The sequence below is a fragment of the Hippocampus guttulatus genome, chromosome 8 (assembly GCF_054856545.1).
Source record: "Hippocampus guttulatus isolate MCC_2025c chromosome 8, RoL_Hgut_1.0, whole genome shotgun sequence".
NCBI classification, from domain to species: domain Eukaryota; kingdom Metazoa; phylum Chordata; class Actinopteri; order Syngnathiformes; family Syngnathidae; genus Hippocampus; species Hippocampus guttulatus.
The window spans coordinates 8,670,570-8,690,789 of NC_141268.1; the positions used below are offsets into that span (position 1 = coordinate 8,670,570).

Consider the following 20,220-nt stretch of genomic DNA (forward strand, 5'->3'; position numbering starts at 1 on the left):
GTGTGTGTGTTAAAGTATGTATTTGTATGTACATGTACTGTATATATATGAACACACCAATAAACATGCAGCAGCAGACTATTGAGGAAGGTCATTAAAAAAATAACACGTTTATTTATTAGGAAAAAAAGTAGTTTTTTTTTTAAGTCATTCAATCTGCTTTTGTGCTAAAACCAGGTAGTGACGGCAGTTCATATTGCATTTATCCATAATTTCTTGTCAGTGTTCTCAGATCTAGCCTGAAGCACGTTTGTGGTGGCAACCTTGCAAAGATTAATCAAAGTGTGTGGTGGTTTCCATCGGCCCACATGCAAAGTACCGTGTCATCTTCTTACCGGCAGAAATGGTAGCATAATTTCCATTCCTTTGCTACAGATAGATGAAGATAAAAAACAGACAAAGGTTAAAACATAATTAAATTTCTCAAATGAATCTATATGTTTTTTCCTATCCGAGTTGGGGCCTTTACAGATGTGAAATATTAATTACTATTTTGTTTTATCGAGGTTCCTTTATTGTATTGCTATCATTTATTATTTGTAAAATATATGTGATAAAATAATCAAACAAACAAACAAGTTGGTATTAATTGTTTTAATTTAATTAAACTCAATAAATTACTTCACCCATAGTTTGAAATATATGGACTATATTAGTTGAATTATGATACTGGAAAATAAAATTGTCATTATTGTGTCTATCTTTTTCATTCAAAATGAATGGCATGCATTGTATTAAATCATACATAAGTCAAAAATATATATTTTTTATATTAATCAGGTTTAATTCTCAGAACTTAATTTCTGTTTATCTCTCAGAACCCACATAACGCAATGCGTCGGTGTCATACAGGAAGTGATATTCATGAAGTGAGAGACATGTGGCTCACATAAGTAATTCATAACGGTGATTCCCTCTCACGGAGCTTATTTCTTTGTGATATCAAGCAAATACAAAACATGGTTCTTCTCAGAGTGCTCCTCCTGAGTCTGACTTTTAACAAATTCCTTGCTGATTCGGATTCATTCTCTTGTCCAGAAGGTAAATTTATATTTTAGTCAAGCTTTCTCATGTTACTTTTTGTTACCCATACGAGACATGATGACTGTTGTTTTCTTCTAATCCAAACTGAAGGCCAACTGATTAAAATGCGTGGTGTAAGTCAAAAATACTGTGCGGCATGTCCTGAAGGATACCACCAGCCTGCAAAGAATTATTCCAAACAGTGCAAAGCGTGCACAAAGTGTAATGAAGGTATGTCACATTGTGAGTGCTTTCTTGACATGGACTTTCATTGAAATATGCATCCATCCATTTTCTAATCCTCTTATCTTTCAATGAAATATGTGGTTTTCAAATTTCCACCTGAACTGAAGCGAAATAATGTTTTTTGTCTCAGAGTCGGGAAGTGAGGTGACAGAGAAATGCACAAAGAAGACGGATACGAAATGTCAGTGCCGTAAAGGATTTGTTCCGGTGGAATCCGATTCTGCTACTTGCAAATGCGGCATTGGATTCGGGCTACACTATGGAGGTAAAGGCGGAAGCAAAGCATGACCAAATGCAACCTTACAGTAGTATTAATGTTGACTGATCTAACAAAAAATAAAAATAAAAAAACACCAAATAAAAAGATCACCAAAATGTCGAAATAATTATGACTTTGTCTCAAATTTACTCACAATTTTAGTTGGTCAGTGAGCCTGTTTTATGGAATGTAAAGCATTTGTTCTATTGCATATGGCAACAATTAGGGACACAGCTGCCTTGACTGTAACTGTACCATCTGCAATCAAGTGGAAAAGCATTTAATTGTTCTGCCTGTCACCATACCTCGCTAGCGTGGATAGATATCGAAAGATACATTATTTCTCATAAAGAATTCTGAGTTGGTGAAATTGGATAATTTCCTGAGGGACACCTTGGGCCCTATTTTTGTGCCCAGCGCAAGTCTAGTTCAAGGTGTGGTCTCACTGTGAGGATGGACGGAATTTTCTTTCTTTCGGTACAGCATATTTGCAGACGACCGGAGTTAGAAACGTTTGCGCCGTTGTGGGCGTGAACACAGGTGACTTGCTTGCCAGCCAATAAAAGTGGTTCCTCTCATTCCCTTTAAATTCAGAGCAGTAACGCTTGGCTGGAGTCCATGCAGGAGATTTAACGTTTGCAAAGAATGCTGATAAGGAACTTCAAGAAGATTTCCACTTGCAAATGATGTTAAGTTGGTCAGGGTGATCACAGATCACCGCTATGAAGTGGACAATTGGAGACTGCCTTCCATCCCAGTCGTTCCCCTCTGTCTGTGACCCTGCCGAATAGCTGTGCCCCGACTAGCGGGGTGAGTTAAAAAATACCCATCCATCTTCTAGTCGAGCAGCTGTGGAAAGTGTGCTTGCTTAAGCACACACTAAATGGCATCAGTTAGTTTAGGAATTAGGATGGCTTCACTGTCATTCCTCATCATCCCTTCATGAGAATGATACTCGTTAGAAGTGTATCTTATTTACTGCCCCTAAGGATGGATGATTACTGACTTACAAGTGACTCCGCAACTTGTATAGCCGCATCAGTAGCCAGCCAAAGCTCGTTCCTAAATAGCTGGTGCCGCATAAGGAGCATTGAGCTAACTGAGCCTCAACCTGGTGTGTTGTTCCACGTGAACGCAAGTGCGTCCAGCCTAGGGAACCATCTTTGCTTATCAATGTTTTTTGATGATCTGCAAAATGCAAATTTTGTCTCACAGCCTGTGATGAGAAACTGCTTATTTCAAGCCTTGCCCTGTAAGAGGTTCCAGACCCCAAATGTTTGAGAACCCCTGGCGTATTGTGTCTTTTTTTTCTTCCAGAATGCTCAAAATGTGAGGATGGCTTCTTCAACAGACATCCCAACAGCCCTTGCATTAAATGGAAGGAGTAAGCCGCAGTATTCTTTTGAAAAAATAAAATAAAATAAAACACAACACCAACATCAAAAGCATGATAATAAATTACCTCTCTTCACCTCTCTTCATCCATATAAGGTGTAAATCCAGCGTGAATACCAGCGGAAGCAGCACCTCTGACGTCATCTGCAACGCCGAGCCAACGCGCCACTCACACAACTCCCCCACATCAAACCACACCGTTTCTGTCATCACACCCCAGCATGAGTGGGACCAAAGTCATGACAGGACTCAGCATGAGACAACCACCACCATCACCACCACGGCAGTGTATGATGTGCCATCTCGGTACCGAGTGCAGCCGATCCCTCCTTCAAACTCCACCAGCCAACATATTGGTATGCTCCTTTTGGATTTAAGACACTTAGTGACATTTCTTGTCTTGATTGTACATTTCTTCTTCAGGTATTGCCTTTGTCATCCTTGGAATAGTTGCATTGCTTGTTCTCAGTGCTGCTGCCTGTAAAGTAGGGATTACTACTTGTGTGAACATTCGGATGGCAGTGCAAAGTACAGGTATGTCATTTATTTTCTTGGACAATACAATGTGCATTATGTGAAAGAAGTCAAATTACAATGCATTGTCTAGCTGGGGTTATTTTGACTGTTAATGGCACTACTTGCAAGCAGTGTTGACCCAGTGACCTTGAAAAATACTGAAAATACAAATACAAAAAATACACAAGTTTTCCATCAAACAAGAATACTTTTCTGGAGTCAATGAAATAATTATAGAATGAAAAAAAAAACAACCCACATAATCTATTGCAGTTTTATCTCGCAATTTTGAACCGCTTTCTTATAGAAAAACAGCAGATAAATGCAGCCTATAATCAGCAACACTGTATTGGAACCGTGTGGGGGAGTTCATAATGGCTTCATAGAGGCTTAAATCCCTCCAAAAATAAAATAAAATAAAACAAAATGTTTTCAAAATATATTTTAAAAAAGCAATAAAAAGTAAACGCCTACGTTGCAGAAATTCACCTATTGCAGGAGCCGGGGCTAGGGGGCTTGAAAAGCATCGTATCACCAACAATCTATACACACACACACACACACACACACACACACACACACACACACACACACACATGCACATGCACACGCACGCGCACACAGACATATTCATGCTCAGAAAACTATTTCCTTATTCTGATTATTTCTATCAGGCGATTCGCTGTACCGCAGGCCCGTTGAAGAAATCGGCGATGGCACTCGCTCCCACCTGAATCCGAAGGAGCCTTAATCACCTGTACAGTATGACAGCACAAGCTCATATGACCTTCTTTTTTGATATTATGGTGAGAATCCCCTGAGATGTCTGCATGTTGTGTCCAACCTCACACAACTGCTCCTATGTCTATTAAAGTTGCTGCAGTTTCTTCTGTTTTTCTCAAATTTTTTGTTGAGTTTTTTTTTTTAAGAGATAACACTGTCATCAATGTATTTTCAGTAACATGTGGGCTCGGGGAATTGTCTGAGTGACATCAAATATGTTTTTTCGGCTTTGCAAAATGTTAACGCTCATGCATGTTTTTTCACTATTCCCTCGCTCCGTAAATGTGAGGAGTTTATGACGAGCCTGCCTTAACCCTTATCTGTTCTCTAAATGAAAGACGTGAAAATTCAGATCAGATAAACTGCTTCACTATAAAGATGTGCAAAAAGTAAGCATGTGCTGGGTTCCTGTGTGGCTGAAGTTGTTGGGCTTCAAAGAAATACTCAGCAGTTTGTGGGCTGCAGCTGTGTCGGGTTAGAATGTCGTTTCTTTCAAGTACAGAAACTTTGCTGAAACAAAACTATGTGCCTAATAATCACTAAACACACACTCAAACTGTTTTATTGCTCTAGTGTGTTGTACTATACTGTACAATACTATACTGTACTATATTATGCTATACTGGAACATACAAACCATACTTCTGTATGCTGTACTATACTATACTATACTATACTAATGCCCGTTAAGGCGTACCTGTATTTTTGTCACATGCCTGTAATTATATTTTGCATGTTTTATTGTCAAATACAGTATATTATTTTCAAAAGACTCTGCTTGCTGATAGGCCATAACAGGGTCAAAAAGCTCATTCACATCCATATAGGCACTTTCCCATATTTAATTGCATTTGAAATTGAACAGACTGTCCTACTACAAGGTGTTTCTTCACAGATGTACTGATCGTGGTTTGGAGTTTAGGCTTTTTGTTGATTTAAAAAAAAATCGATTTCATTTTCCACTCTGACAACTTGGTCTTAATCTCTTGCCTGAAAGCGGCCAGCTAAGACCCCTCCCACAGCCACCATAAAAACTTTACGCATTAGTGGAGCGCTGTCCATAATGGTCTCTCTTCACTGTTCCTTAGCAACTCTTTATGCTTTGTGCATTTGGATTGTTAAATATGCCGCTGGGACAATCTGTTCTGATTCACGGACAACTTTAATGAATGGTAGATGCTGCAAACTGTGCCCTCCAGGTAAGACGTTCTGTAAAAAGAACTTGAAACATTTTCTTCACAGGTGAATTGATGCCTTCAAAATGAACACAAAAGTCTGATTTAATTCATTTCTAATTCAAAGGGCAATATCTGGAGGGCTTCTGCACAGAAACAACAGAAACCGTCTGTCGCCCATGTCCTGACAACTTCTTCTCTCAACAGTATAATGCCTTTAACAAATGTATGCCATGCCAGTTGTGCCAAGGTGCCCACAGAGGTAAGAATTTATACAGAAAATGATGCCAGCCACGTAGAAGATGATAACAAAGCAGAATAGAATGATTTGTGAAGAAAACAACAGGACATGGGGACAAGACATCTCACGGGAAGTGGTTGCATTTATTGTCTCTGAACAGAATATGAAGAGAAATGTTCCTCAACCACAAACGCCAAGTGTTTGTGTCACCCTGGTTTCTTGTGTTCGGATGACGCGTGCACACAGTGTGTGGAAAATAAGTGTGATGATGGCGAGAAGGCGGTGAAGACAGGTAAGACTGATGATTTGTGAAATGAAAAAGCCCATTTTGAAATGATATATACTGTACATCTATATATGAACTCACATTTATTTTGGGTATCCATTCTGGACACACCTGCAGGATGTGAAAGAATGCAATGTAAAGAGACGGGATACAGAAATTAAAAAATATATATAGTTATACCCCTCCCAAATTCATTAGATTGTACTTATGCTTATTAAAATGCATTCTTAGCAGCTCTTCTGATTCTCTCTCGACGACACTCGACTTTTCTATGACATCACAGTGAGGTTCTCCAAATAAGTGTGAAAGTGTGCTTACTGCAAGCTATTTATTCATCACTCCCAGTTGATGTTTGGTGTATAACTGGCAAATGAAACAAAAGACAAATCAAGTCAAATTTATTTATATAGCCCTTCATCACAAAAAGTCTTGAAAGTCTTCACATGCCCACAGTTGACAAATATTAACGATATCCCCTAACACAGGAGTCACCAACCTTTTTGAGAGTGAGAGCTACTTCGTGTGTACTGATTGTGTGAAGGGCTACCAAATTGATACACGTCTGAAATAACATCCGTACAAATTACATTTAATAAGATTAGAATGTGTTATTTTTAAGACTTGATGATTTATTTAAATTTTCAGGCTCTGATCATCTTAAAGATGTCTCACAATGGTGCCAGTGTTTGCATTTCCATCCATCCATCCATTTTCCGAACCGCTTGATCCTCACTAGGGTCGCGGGGGGTGCTGGAGCCCATCCCAGCCATCTCCGGGCAGTAGGCGGGGGACACCCTGAATCAGTTGCCAGCCAATCGCAGAGTGTTTGCATTTTTAAATCATAATTTCTACTAGCAAATCACACTCCTAGCACTGGCGGCCTATTGGTGTGGTCCTCACGGGCTACCTGGTGCCCGCGGGCACCACGTTGGTGACCCCTGCCCTAACACAATACTGTGCCATACAATGTCAGTTAGAATGAAATGTCCATTTCACAAGATCAAAGCATTTCATATTTAAGCACCAAAAATGTTGAATGAAAATCTGATAGTTTAACGCTAACATATAATGCAAAATTATGAGAACTTCCTCGCGTAAATTAGCATTGATGTGACTGTAATTTTAAACGTACAAGCAACTGCTACTTTAATATGTACTGAAGCAACATCTAAAACCGAAATGTTGAACCAAATATCATACAGTACAACATTACTCGCAGACCTTTTTTTCCCTCAGGGCCATGGAAACAAGTACCGTTCGTGCAATTTAGCAGAGGACCTCTTTATCCTCCTCTTCTTGTTTCTTAATTACACTGCATCTCCATTCAGTCGAGCGGAATGCTACTCAGCATGTAGCAGCATAATATAGTGTCACACTGAAGCCACCGAACTTTGAATTTGGACTTGCTTTTATATTTCAGTATCAAAACCAGAAAAATACAACCGCGATGGTACAGAAAGAATGAAAAATAAGCTGTGATAAAGAGGGGGTTCACTGAACAACAATTGAATGCGCAAATCTTTGTGATCAGCTGTAGGGCTGAAGCAGTACAAGTGCCAGCCATGCCGTGATGATGAATATTTGGACGTGAAAATGAATATCTGCAGGCCACGGCGAAAGTAAGAAAAATGATTAGCTAAAACAACACACCGTCCATGACCGAATGACAGTAAGAAGTATGTTTCTTGTTCAACAGTTGCAGCAAGGAAGGATTTGTGGTGCAGTTTCCGGGAAACAAAACCCATAATGCAGTTTGCCGTAGACATGGTATGTGAATGCAAAATCATTCATGGTCTTGGACAACTTTGGCGTGCGTCATTTGTATGCCAGATTTATGACTCTTGGTTTCTTTTTTCTCAAAGACAAGTCAATACTAACACGATGGACACAAAAGTACTTCACCTAAGGATTGAAAATGTTTCTGAACTTCAAACTATAAATTACCGAGTACTTGTAGCCACTTGTTTTCACGTTTTTTTTCCCCCAGCATGGTGAAACTAGCCAGTTTTGAGGGGGCAGTCCTGTCTCATACAAATTAGCAAGCACCCACCTCTCCCCACCTCGACAGCGAGGTCATTACAGAGTGCGGCTTTTGTACACACAGTATGATGACCAGAGGCAGGGCTAGGACATTATGACAAGATGGGCAGCAACTGCGTCTCAGGTTCAGATTTAAACAGAAAAACACGTCCGCATCAAGATGAAGTAAAAGCGTTATTTGTATTTTCGCTGGTGGAGGCAGCACTTCATGACTGCATCACACTGGTCATCAGTGTGTGGACAGTTTCGCCAAGTATGTGTTGGATAAAAGAAGTTATCAGTAGCTAATACTGACAACTCTTTTAGCAAACGCTAATGTGTGCTAACGCTGCAGCTCTGCTTACCTTTTGCCGTTGACATGATTGTGCTTGGGGCGGCACGGTGGCCAACTGGTTAGCACGTCGGCCTCACAGTGCAGCGATCGATTCCGGCTCCAGCCTTCCTGTGTGGAGTTTGCATGTTCTCCTCGTGCCCGCGTGGGATTTCTCCGGGTACTCAGGTTTCCTCCCACATTCCAGAGACATGCATGGCAGGTTGAATGGGCACTCCAAATTGTCCCTAGGTGTGATTGTGAGCACGGGTGTTTGTTTGTCTATGTGTGCCTTGCTATTGCAACCAGTTCAGGGTGTAACCCGCCGACGTGCCGAAGACAGCTGGGATAGGCTCCAGCACGCCCGCGACCCTCGTGAGGCTAATTGGATTACAAAATGGATGGATGACTGTGCTTCCATGTAGCTTCTTGAAATTAGGCAGATCTTTGTCCAACCTAGCTGCCAAGTCATAGTTGGGGAAACTAAGTGTGGGGCGGTATTGCATAAATCAGCCACACCTTTATGAATAATTTGGCAAAATTGTTACGTACGCGATATCCTGTTGCAGTGCATTGTGATTAGTATCAGTCTCACATTCTGTTCAACTTGGTTTTGACTTGGTCTCATTTCATGATAACAACTCTCACATCTAATACAGTGTTGTTGTTTGCAATAATGGGTGTCAAAAATGCATTTTCAGCTGAAGTAGGACTTGATTCCTCACCAGAAAGAGATGTTTATATGATCCTTGGCATCGGATGTGGTGTGCTGGTTCTAATTCTTCTTGTGACATTGTCTCACATAAGTGTTACAAAGAAATGTAGAGCAGGTAAGTTTATGGTAATTTGATATGTTAAAATGCTCGACCATCCAACCCAACATATGATTTGTTAGTTCATTTAGAAGCTTGGATTTGGTTCCCACATTAAGTAGGGTACACACACACTGATAATTAACAATGTAACAGTTTTCAACCAATTTTTTTTTTCATCCCATCAGATTTTTTTTGACATTGTACTTTGTAAACGGATTTTAACTTCTTTCCTGATCTTCCTCATTTAACATTTCAAACCATTTTTACCACCTCAACGGTTTTGTCCAATTTTGAGCATCAGTACCAATTTTTATTGAACACTGATTGAGCACTCCAAATTGTCCCTAAGTGTGAGTGTGGGCGCGAATGGTTGTTCGTTTCTGTGTGCCCTGCGATTGGCTGGCAACCGGTTCAAGGTGTCCACCGCCTACTGCCCGAAGACAGCTGGGATAGGCTCCAGCACCCCCCGCGACCCTAGTGAGGATAAAGTGGTTCGAGAGATGAATGAATGAATATATAACCTGAAAAATGATACATGCCTTACATTTTTTTTTGGTGTGTCATGAAACAATGCATTAAGTCTTTGGAACTTAACTGTAATCAAACCACTGGTACTCTGTAAGCTATACTAACATGTTAGATTACTCATTCCAAAAATTTCTGCCAAAACTGAGTAACGCGCTACTTATTAACGTAATTTTTTTTTAAATAGATAACTTATTAACGAGTTACCTGCATCACCGGTTGCAAGACAGCACTTTGGGTCACAAAGTCCACAAAACTGTTTTCTTAGCAACTTGGAAGAGAAGGGCTCAGTGTCAACGTGAAAAAAGGAGAGGGACAGCAGAAACACACTTTATATTATTAACCCCAGCAATGTTACAGGTGCTTCTAAGACAAACAAAAGTTAGATTCATGCTCAGAAAATGATTTCCTTATTCTGGTTGTTTCGATCAGGTGATTCGCTGTACCGCAGGCCCGTTGAAGAAATCGGTGATGGCACTCACTGCAACCTGAATTCAAAGGAGCCTTAATCACCTGTACAGTATCACGGCACATGTTCACATTGCATTCTTTTTTGATATTATGGTGAGAATCCCCTGAGATGTCTGCATGTTGTGTCCAACCTCACACAACTGCTCCTATGTCTATTAAAGTTGCTGCAGTTTCTTCTGTTTTTCTCATAATTTTTGTTGATTTTTTTTTAAATAGATCTCACTGTCATCAATGTATTTTCAGTAACATGTGGGCTCGGGGAATTCTCTGAGTGACATCAAATGTGGTTTTTCCGTTTTGCAAAATGTTAATACTCATGCATGTTTTTCCACTGTAACCTCGCTCCGTAAATGTGAGGAGTTTATGACGAGCCTGGCTTGACCCTTATCTGTTCTCTAAATGAAAGACTTAGAAATTCAGATGTTGCATATGTGGTGAGGAATGAGCGTGGGATTTTCAGGGTCTGCCTTTTATGTTGAATGGAAAATATCTAACAGTACATACATGTTTTGGACATACAACTATCGGACATAAAATGGAAAGTCAATGATCAGAGTCCAATGTTTTATGAAAAACTAGAAAGGTTAATCAGTGAAATTTGTTCTGCACCTGATTGACGACACTATAAATTCAATTCAACCAATGCAAAAAAATGTTTCTTAAATAAACTGCCTCACCATAAAGATGTGTAAAAAGTAAGCATGTGCGGGGATTCTTTTTGTGGGTGAATTCGTTGGGCTTCAAAGAAATCTTCAGCAGTTTGTGGGCTGCAGCTGTGTCGGGTTAGAATGTCGCTTCTTTCGTGTACAGTAACTTTGCTGGAATAGAAATACGTGCTGAACAAACAAACAAAAAAAGTACACATAGGTGGAGTGTTGTGCGTAATGGTCTGTCTTCACCCCTCCTTGTCAGATCTTTATGCTTTGTGCATTTCAATTCGATTTAAAAAAAATTGATTTCCTTTTCCAGTCTGACAACTTGGTCTTAATCTCTTGCCTGAAAGCGGCCAGCTAAGACCCCTCCCACAGCCACCATAAAAACTTTACGCATTAGTGGAGCGCTGTCCATAATGGTCTCTCTTCACTGCTCCTTAGCAGCTCTCTGTGCTTTGTGCATTTGGATTGTTAAATACACCGTAGGCACAGTCTGTTCTGATTCACGGACAACTTTTATGAACGGGCGATGCTGCAAACTGCGCCCCCCAGGTAAGATGTTCTGTAAAAAGAACTTGAACAATTTTCTTCACAGGTGAATCGATGCCTTCAAAATAAACACAAAAGTCTGATTTAATTCATTTCTAATTCAAAGGGCAATATCTGGAGGGCTTCTGCACAGAAACAACAGAAGCTGTCTGACACCCATGTCCTGAAAACTTCTTTCAACGGTATAATACCTTTCACAAATGTATGCCATATCAGTCATGCAAGGGGCTCACAAGAGGTAAGAATTTATCGAGTGATACCAACCAGGTAGAAGACAATCAACAAAACACCATACAATATGGAATTTACGAAGAAAACAACAGCACATGGGGACAAGACAGATCTCAACGGAAGTGGTTGGATTGTTCTGACTTTTGACAAAATACAAAGAGAAATATTCCCCAACCACACACTCGAAGTGTTCGTGTCGCCCTGATTTCCTGTGTTGAGACGATGCATGCTCGGCATGTGTGGAAAATAAGTAACAATGATGTTCTGAGCTTAAAAGAAAAGAAATGTCCATTGCATGGCCCATTTTGAAATGGTAAATACAGTGAATCCCCTTTCATCTCAAGGATTTATTCCAGACCCACCTGCGATTGATAAAAGATGGTATGAAATCTTTGTAAAAGAATATACTTTTTTAAAACATTTTTTTAGCCTTCCCACATGCACTAATCACATTCAAACTTATTAAAACATGTTTAAAATCATTGTTACATACTGAATTCTGTTGAATTCTTCATTTCATGGCGGCCCGGTAGTCCACTGGTTAGCACGTCGGCTTCACAGTGCAGAGGTACCGGGTTCAATTCCAGCTCCGGCCTCCCTGTGTGGAGTTTGCATGTTCTCCCCGGGCCTGCGTGGGTTTTCTCCGGGTGCTCTGGTTTCCTCCCACATTCCAAAAAAAACATGCATGGCAGGCTGATTGGACGCTCTAAATTGTCCCTAGGTGTGAGTGTGGGCGTGAATGGTTGTTCGTCTCTGTGTGCCCTGCGATTGGCTGGCAACTGATTCAGGGTGTCCCCGCCTACTGCCCGAAGACGGCAGGGATAGGCTCCAGCACCCCCGCGACCCTAGTGAGGATCAAGCGGTTCGGAAAATGGATGGATGGATTCTTCATTTCATCACCATTGGGAAGGTTCAGATTCACTCATCGTCACCTCGTCTCCTCTACGAGCAGGAGAGGAGGGGACAGGAGACAGGGGAAGAGGAAGTAAAACAGGCCTACATGTAGTTTAACTCAATGCAAAAATATAAAAATACTGTCGGTTTTAAATTGAGATTCAAACATTTCGACTAATAGAGTGGCTCTAATTTCCACGGGCAGGGCATTTCAGAGCACTGGAGTTGGAATGGAGAATGCTTGAGAACCTGTGGACTTAAAGGGTCTCTTTAAAGTGAGCAACAACCACCCCTGGCCACTTCTACCATGGGGTCAATTCAGAGTTAGGGTTTTGTTTCTATGACAACTGGGGGCAGATGGGAGGTAGAGTGGGAAACGAAGGCATTGCAACTGGGTGAGCAGCAACTTGATCTCAAGCCATCCATATCTGAAGAGACAAGTACAAGCATAATTTATATTTCCACTCATGGAGGCAGCACTTCAATAAACCACCAAATTGCCCTGTTAATCTGTGTGTGAACAAATTTGGCAACCATTCAAGAATCTATGCTAATGCTGCGGCTCTGTTTACCTTTTGGAATTTGACATGATTAGTGCTTCCATGTAGCTCCTTGAAATTAACAGATTTTTGCCCAGTCCAGCTGCCAAGTCATAGGCGAAGAAACTTTGTGTTGCGGGGGTTGTGTAATGTCGATCAGAAATATTTGTCATAAATCAGCAAAATTGTGACAATATGTGGCCTCCCATCGCAGTGCATGGGAAAGCAGATTAATTCACGATTACACAGATTACTGTAACTTGAAAATGGTTACAATTTTTCAGCAGCAATAATGCAGTATTTGGGTTGTACATAGAGTTACGTGAAAATTTAAATCTTGGAATAATATCCATGAAAAGTAGAACAAAATTTGCCTCTGCAATTATTAAAAATTTGAAACATTAATAGACTGTAGACCAGGAATGAGGCCAAACTAAAAAGACAATAACAAATTAAATAGAAAAAGAGAAATGGAGCGGGCCGGTGGTCGACTGATTAGCACGTCGGCCTCAAAGAGAGGTGCAGCGTTCAATTCCGGCTTCGGCTTTCCTGTGTGGAATTTGCATGTTCTCCCGTGCTTGCGCGGGCTTTCTCAGGGTACTCTGGTTTCCTCCCACATTCCAAAAACAAGCAGGGCAGGTTAATGGAACACTCTAAATTGTCCCTAAGTGTGAGTGCAGATGGTTGTTTGTCTATGTGTGCCTTGTGATTGGCTGGCAACTAGTTCAGGGTGTCCCCTCCCAACTGCCCAAAGACATCTGGGATAGGCTCCAGCACACCTTATGACTCTTGTCAAGATAAGCGGATCAGAAAATGGATGGACGGATGGAAAAGGAAGTTAAAGTTACTTTTTAATACATACACGACTTTCTTTGATAAAAATGCAACTTTTTCTGAAAATGCACATGTTTATTCACTTTATGTGATGTTAAACGTGACGTAGTGTAGTAACGGGTGAATTCTTTTATTATTATTATAATTATTATTATTATATATTTTTTTACTGTGGTAAATTGTTTGAAGGCGGCTGCAGTGAGCCTGGCCCTGGTGCTTCCTTCCTCCGCCTGCAGCGGCGCTGGCTCACCCCCTGACTGTGCCCCAGACGGATGATCACATGACGGTCTGGCTGCCTCCCATTTCCCCGCCCTTCTTCCACTCCTGAGCTGGAAAAGCCCAACCAAACATCTAACAGGGAGGGAAGAGGAGAACCACTACGGACTTCCCAAGATGCTGGCGTTAATAAACCGGCTTCTAGACTGGTTCAAGTCCCTCTTTTGGAAGGAGGAGATGGAGCTGACCCTGGTGGGCCTCCAGTATTCGGGAAAAACGACGTTCGTCAACGTAATCGCCGTAAGTCTCCACCTGCGAGCTACGGCTAACTAGCCTAATGCTAATAGCATTAACGCTAATAATGGGAGAACGATGACTCGGAAGAAATCGTCGTTGTAATCTTCGACTCCGCTGGTTAAAGATCACATTATATTACCCCGTTGCGGTACTACCATAATTAAAAAATAAATATACGCAAAGAAAAACGTCTCATTGCTTGCTAGGAGTTGAGTGAGTTAGGCTGGCTAGCAGCATAAAGCTGTTTGGCTTTGAGATGACTATGGTGCTATAAAAAAATATAAAACGACATATTTTCATGAAAAAAACTATGTTCTACACTTCAAAGTGTGCACATTAAAATGAGTACATATATTTAATAAAAACAGTCCATTTTCTAGATTAAAATACGAGATTAGTTATATGTTTTCAACTAACAATTTGCATATTTGTGAGTCATTGTCGATATTTGAAGTCGTAATTTTATGAGAAAACCAATTCCCAAGGAAGTCATTCTCTAATTTTATATTTTCAAGATTGTTGTCTAACGAGAATAGTTATGTCTTCTTAAAAATATGTATATATTTTCAAAGCCATAATGTTATGAGATGTAAGTTTAATATTTTCGTTGTTTGGTAAAAAAAAATCAGTTAATATGCAATGTTTGGACATTAAATATATATTGTCGATGGAAATGCATAGCTTTGACTAATGTTTATTTATTTTTAATTATCCACGTTTCTTTAGAAAAAATATTTTTATTAATTTAATGTGGAATTTTACTGGAATAAAGTTCGTTTCTCACATATGTTCAAGGTTGAAGTCGTAATTTATGAGAAAAAGTACTCTAAATTCAAGATTAATTGTATTTTTTGAATGTCTAGTATATTTTTTGCTAGTCCCATATTTTTTCCACATTTTTTTGAAAACCTGCTTCATTTTTTTAGATTGTCGTCATATTACAAGAAGAACGATTTATATTTTTGAGTGGTCCTGTATTTTCAAATTTAAGAAAAAAAGTCACATCTTTTCAAGATTAAAATAGTCATATCTTTGACAAATTGTTTAATTTTGAGAGTAAAAGTATGTTTTCATCTCCTGTAATTTCAAGAGTAAAGTCAGCATTATACAAGAATACAGTAAAGCGATATTTTCAGAAAAAAATTATTTTGATGAAACAGTAGAATATATTTGTGAAAAAATGTACTTTCATGAAAATAGTCAATTATTTTCAAGAAAAAATATTTTCAATACACACATAATTTAAAATAAAAAAGTCAGCATTTTATACTTTTCAAAGAAAAAAGTCAGAATTTAAGAGAATACTTAAAGCAATAATTTTATGGGAGAAAAGTAATATTTTTAAGAAAAATGTATATTTTTAAGACTTGACAGTTTTACAAGAAATCGCTGTAATGTTTTTGCAAAAATAATTGTACACTTAAAATGTAGTATGTTAACAAGACCAATAGTTGTAAGTGGCAGGAGAGAAACAATTAATTGTATATTTTACATGATGTACGCACAATTTATTGTTGCTGAAGCTGACATGCAACCACTTCCCACTGTTGGAATTTCTGCGATAGCTCAATCATTTTCACATTCAGGGCCTGTTTTATTGTCATGTAGTGTTAATTTAATGTATTATACTCATTATAATACTGCAAGGGGAAACCCAATTTACCCTCTGCTTTTTTAAAATAAAGATGAGAACCTTTTCGTCCAAGTCATGTGAAATACCTTAACCCTAAAATGGTTGGTTAGATTGGGGTACTGTTCCACCCTGCAAGTGCTTGTGGGACTTCCTCCAGTCACAAGACCGCTGCATTCATTTCCACTTGTGTCAGGTGACCACGTGTGGTGGTCATGTGCTGTTTGTGTGTGGTTGTAATATGTCTGTTTGAACACTAGAGGTCGTGCTCACGCAGAGCAAAAGAACCGAATGAGCCATTTCTGTGTTCACAACACAAGAGTGATACACTTAAAACTGTAGCAGTAACAAATTACAGCAATTTATAAAAGTACTTCCAACACCTAATGTAATTTGTTTTCAGTGTAATAGCACAAGTCCCATCGAACATAGATGGATGATCACTTAATTAATTTGACTCATAGTCAGTAGAGAATTTGTCTCCAATTTATCCATGTCTCCTTTCAGTCAGGCCATTTCAGCGAAGACATGATTCCCACAGTTGGCTTCAATATGAGGAAGGTCACCAAAGGAAATGTCACCATCAAGGTCTGTGTTTCCAGCTTCCTGCTTTTTGCAAACATTATTATTGTGTTGTTTACCAAGAGGAAGTCGTATAGAATGGCAAACACATTTTCTCTGCAGATTTGGGACATCGGAGGGCAGCCGCGGTTTCGGAGCATGTGGGAGCGCTACTGTCGGGGCGTCAACGCTATTGTGTAAGTGTAGTAATGTACTTAGGGAGGTCACCCTGTGATTCAGACAGCACCACTTTATGGGGCACTTCTGTTCAGGATTCTGTTTTGTTTTAGTCGTCAAGGAGACCGATAAATGGTATAAAATTATTTGTAGTTAAATTCAACTGTTGCTGTCAAAATTCAAAATAAAACAAAAAAAGAAATCCACTTTAAGTCCTGGTTGAAATGCCATTAAGCATGTTTGTTTTAACTTTTCAAATTTGCAACATGTAGAAGTGTTGTCTTTGAACATCTGGACAATAGACGGCTTTGTTTTAAAACTCCCACAAAGTGCAGGGAGCTCCCAGGGTGATCGGTATGGCTTAATTTAAAACCCGAACAAGTGAATAGTGAATAGCTTCCAAAAATTTCCTCCTGGGAATAAAGTTATGCCCAATTTCAATAATACCAAAATGTTAACATTTCACTTATTTGTTTTGTTTCACACAAAAACAAAAAGTGCAAGGAGTTGAGTGTCAGTAGCATCTCCAAAAAACATAATTGAAAAAAATTAAAAAGTAATGGTTCTGTGAAGGTTTGCTTTGAAGAATGAACCCACAGCCTTTCATAATTGTGCTGCTGTAAATTGTGAATTTCTCCATTGTGAGACAAATAAAGGGTTTCTTCTCTTATCTTATAACCTTCATTCAGGTTAGGAGAGGGCTACTGTACTACGTGAGCCATGCCACTCCGACTATGAGTTAGTAAATTGCTGGTGTCAGGTGGAATACTCGTACCCCCAAAAGGAGACCAGGTCTCCCTTTGGAGACACCAGTGACTTTGTGCAGGAACTTGGTAACTGTCATATCCGTGTAAAAATATGGAATATTAAGACAATAATAAAACACTCAATTGTATCTGTAATAATGACAAAAGTGTGATGCAACAATGAAATTAGAAAAAAAAGCCTCATCGGATGGCTCCAGTTGAACATTGATGGCTTTTTTTAAATGGTGTTCATAATTCACTCCATGAACGGAATCATCTTTTTTGATGATCCTGGCAGACATATTTTACTATCTATGGTGGTATATAATTTTTCTGTTTGAATGTAAGGGACCTAAACTTGTCAAGTTAGGTGCTCTGAAACCAGGTGAGGGTTTCAGAAGCTGAAATGAACAGTCCCTTTCCAATGGTATTCATTTCCAGATACATGGTGGATGCAGCAGATCGAGATAAAGTGGAGGCGTCAAGGAACGAGCTTCATAATCTATTAGACAAACCTCAGTTGCAAGGAATCCCCGTGAGTATTCCTTTTTACACTGGCCCCTCATACTAGACTCTGACGACCTGTTCCACTCGGCGTTGCTCATCTGTCTCGATAGGTTTTGGTGCTGGGGAACAAAAGAGACTTACCCACAGCTTTGGATGAAAAACAGCTTATTGAGAAAATGTAAGTCCACACTTCAGGGCACAACTGTAATTTATAAAAGAGCTCTGCCCCAATTTGGCAAAAATTACAAGAATAAAAATCTGGTCTTGTACATTTGTTTTTAAGCAGTATACATGTTTTTGTGTTTTTGTCCCAATGAATCCTTTTCCTTTTGCAGGAATCTGGCAGCCATTCAAGATAGGGAAATATGCTGCTACTCTGTGTCTTGCAAAGAAAAAGACAACATTGGTGAGTTGAGGAAAAAAAAAGAAGTCCCATCTTTCAAAATAATGCAATCATTTAGAATGTTTGTTTTCTGTGCACATTCAGACATCACCCTTCAGTGGCTCATTCAGCACTCAAAGTCCCGGAGGAGCTGAAAACAATGAGGGGGGAGATGTCGATGCCAGCTGTTTGCCATGTAACCGTCATGCCACGTTGGCTTTGTCCTTAACTCACCATATGCACTCTTCTGCTTTTTTCCTCTTTTTCCATTTGTACCACCACCATCACCCACAAACTTTGGGAATGCACTACCCCAAAACGTAATCCTGGTACCAAATGAATGACATGTAATTGGCATTATTTGTCCTGTAAATTTGTACGATGTGACTTATGACAATGTATTGGTTTAAATGGTAAAGCAGCCTTTTTTTTTTTTTTTTTGCTAATCCCTCCTTGTATATTATTTGTGATAATTATGCAGTCAGGCAGGTCTGTACGAATAGTATCAAGCTTGTATGATTTTTAACAGCAATTGCGCGTATGAATATGTGATTCTATTTAAAGTCTGAATGATCAAAAACAACGTCTGCTGCAGGGTTGTTTTGTATACTGTAGTCTGCGTTGTAAGTAAGCCTCCGAGCAATTGTTTTTGCGCCATGAGAGTGGTGAAATTTAAAGTGCCTTGCGCAACATGGCATGCGAAGTGTGCCAAGGGGGATTAAAGACACAGATCACTTCAGTGTATTAATTAAAGGCCTGCTTTTTAATATATGAACTAAACTCTTGTTTTATTTTCTTGTTAAAGTGTGGTATGACTAATTTGAGGGTAGGAGAAGTTTGGCCCTTGGCCATGCTCGTTTCTTTAATTTGGCTCACTGAGCGTACACATTACCAAGAGCCTTGTCATATTTCTTGCTTTAATTTAGAACCCCTATAAAAGTGGTTCACAAAAAGATATTTTTTATGTTTATCAAATATACTCTATGGTCACTATATTTATTTTGAAGGATAAAACTAGAAAAAAATAGTAATTTTATAAGTGGCTCGTTTATTCTATATAAAGGATTGAAACTGTTTTGCATCTGATCAAAAATGGCTGCTTCGGAAATGGACTGTCAGGGTCATGCAGCTTAATATACATCAAAATGCATATTACCCGGAGAACAAATATTTCAGTAAGTACTTTCCCATATGATATATATTTTTTTATAGATGGTACAAATAAAAATAATCTGAGTCACAATTACAATGACAAATTAAAATTTTGGGGGGGAACAAAAGTTGTACAGTAGTGTTATGAGAATAAAGTGTTCTCCCCACTAACAAGTTATGTTTACATGAACAGAGATGTGTATTGTTGAGAACTGTTATACGCAAAAGTCGCAATTTTATATTTAAATCAAAGTTTGATGGAAGAAAGTCACATTTTAACCTGTGAGTGAATTTAAAAATATATTTTATTCCCAATAATATGCCTTCTATTCTAAAAAAAACACTATTATGCCCAAAAGAACGGGACTGCTCTATATTGCAAGTCTTTTTGGGGGGGGGGGGGCTTTATTGCCTCGCTCTCTCTCTCTCTCTCTCTCTATACTATCTATCTATCTATCTATCTATAAGGTAGGACATCGGTCGCCGTTTCCCATATGTCGGTCAGCTTCTTAATTTATTGCCAATTCTTAGGCTGACCCCAAAACTAAGGCAAGTAGACCCCAGAGTTCCCGGATGTAGATGAAATGCGGCGTGTTTCACGTCTGTCACGCACTGAGGTGTTTCCTATTGGCTCGCATGTTATAGACGCGTCGGCAGTGTCGCGAAACAGCACACGCTTGTGATTGACAGGTTTTTGGGACAATCAGTTATCGAAAGTGGGTAACGTCACACCATGAATTCCAATCACTGGCCAGGATCTTGGGAGG

The 20,220-nt window shown here is 39.4% G+C and overlaps 3 protein-coding genes across 9 annotated transcripts; all 3 read left to right on the forward strand.

The window, feature by feature from the left end:
• The first annotated feature begins 919 nt into the window (after positions 1-919).
• Positions 920-5,652, forward strand: LOC147201031 (uncharacterized). 3 transcript variants are annotated; one of them, XR_015101585.1, is made up of 8 exons: positions 920-1,041; positions 1,135-1,254; positions 1,400-1,534; positions 2,846-2,912; positions 3,020-3,279; positions 3,347-3,457; positions 4,114-4,245; positions 5,525-5,652. XR_015101585.1 is itself a non-coding variant. In XM_086117454.1 (7 exons), the coding sequence occupies exons 1-7, from the start codon at positions 960-962 to the stop codon at positions 4,188-4,190; spliced, it is 852 nt and encodes a 283-aa protein (XP_085973580.1). In that variant the 5' UTR covers positions 920-959; the 3' UTR covers positions 4,191-4,615. The 3 variants fall into 3 exon arrangements, 1 of the variants encoding a protein (XP_085973580.1); XR_015101586.1 differs by lacking the exon at positions 5,525-5,652 and adding an exon at positions 5,311-5,407; XM_086117454.1 differs by lacking the exon at positions 5,525-5,652 and having other exon boundaries at positions 4,114-4,615.
• On the forward strand, positions 4,763-10,784 carry tnfrsf18 (tumor necrosis factor receptor superfamily, member 18). Of its 5 annotated transcripts, none has more exons than XM_086117450.1 (7): positions 4,763-5,421; positions 5,525-5,659; positions 5,799-5,930; positions 7,456-7,543; positions 7,621-7,691; positions 8,976-9,104; positions 10,047-10,784. In XM_086117450.1, the coding sequence occupies exons 1-7, from the start codon at positions 5,286-5,288 to the stop codon at positions 10,121-10,123; spliced, it is 768 nt and encodes a 255-aa protein (XP_085973576.1). In that variant the 5' UTR covers positions 4,763-5,285; the 3' UTR covers positions 10,124-10,784. The 5 variants fall into 5 exon arrangements, with proteins under 5 accessions (XP_085973576.1, XP_085973578.1, XP_085973577.1 ...); XM_086117452.1 differs by having other exon boundaries at positions 9,082-9,104; XM_086117451.1 differs by lacking the exon at positions 10,047-10,784 and adding an exon at positions 8,362-8,455.
• A 308-nt stretch (positions 10,785-11,092) lies between these two features.
• On the forward strand, positions 11,093-19,081 carry arl8ba (ADP-ribosylation factor-like 8Ba). The gene is made up of 9 exons (XM_086117455.1): positions 11,093-11,290; positions 11,394-11,469; positions 13,975-14,301; positions 16,436-16,516; positions 16,613-16,686; positions 17,854-17,947; positions 18,030-18,097; positions 18,255-18,325; positions 18,407-19,081. Exons 3-9 carry the CDS (start codon positions 14,179-14,181, stop codon positions 18,454-18,456), a joined length of 561 nt encoding a protein of 186 aa, XP_085973581.1. The 5' UTR covers positions 11,093-11,290; positions 11,394-11,469; positions 13,975-14,178; the 3' UTR covers positions 18,457-19,081.
• Positions 19,082-20,220: the final 1,139 nt, after the last annotated feature.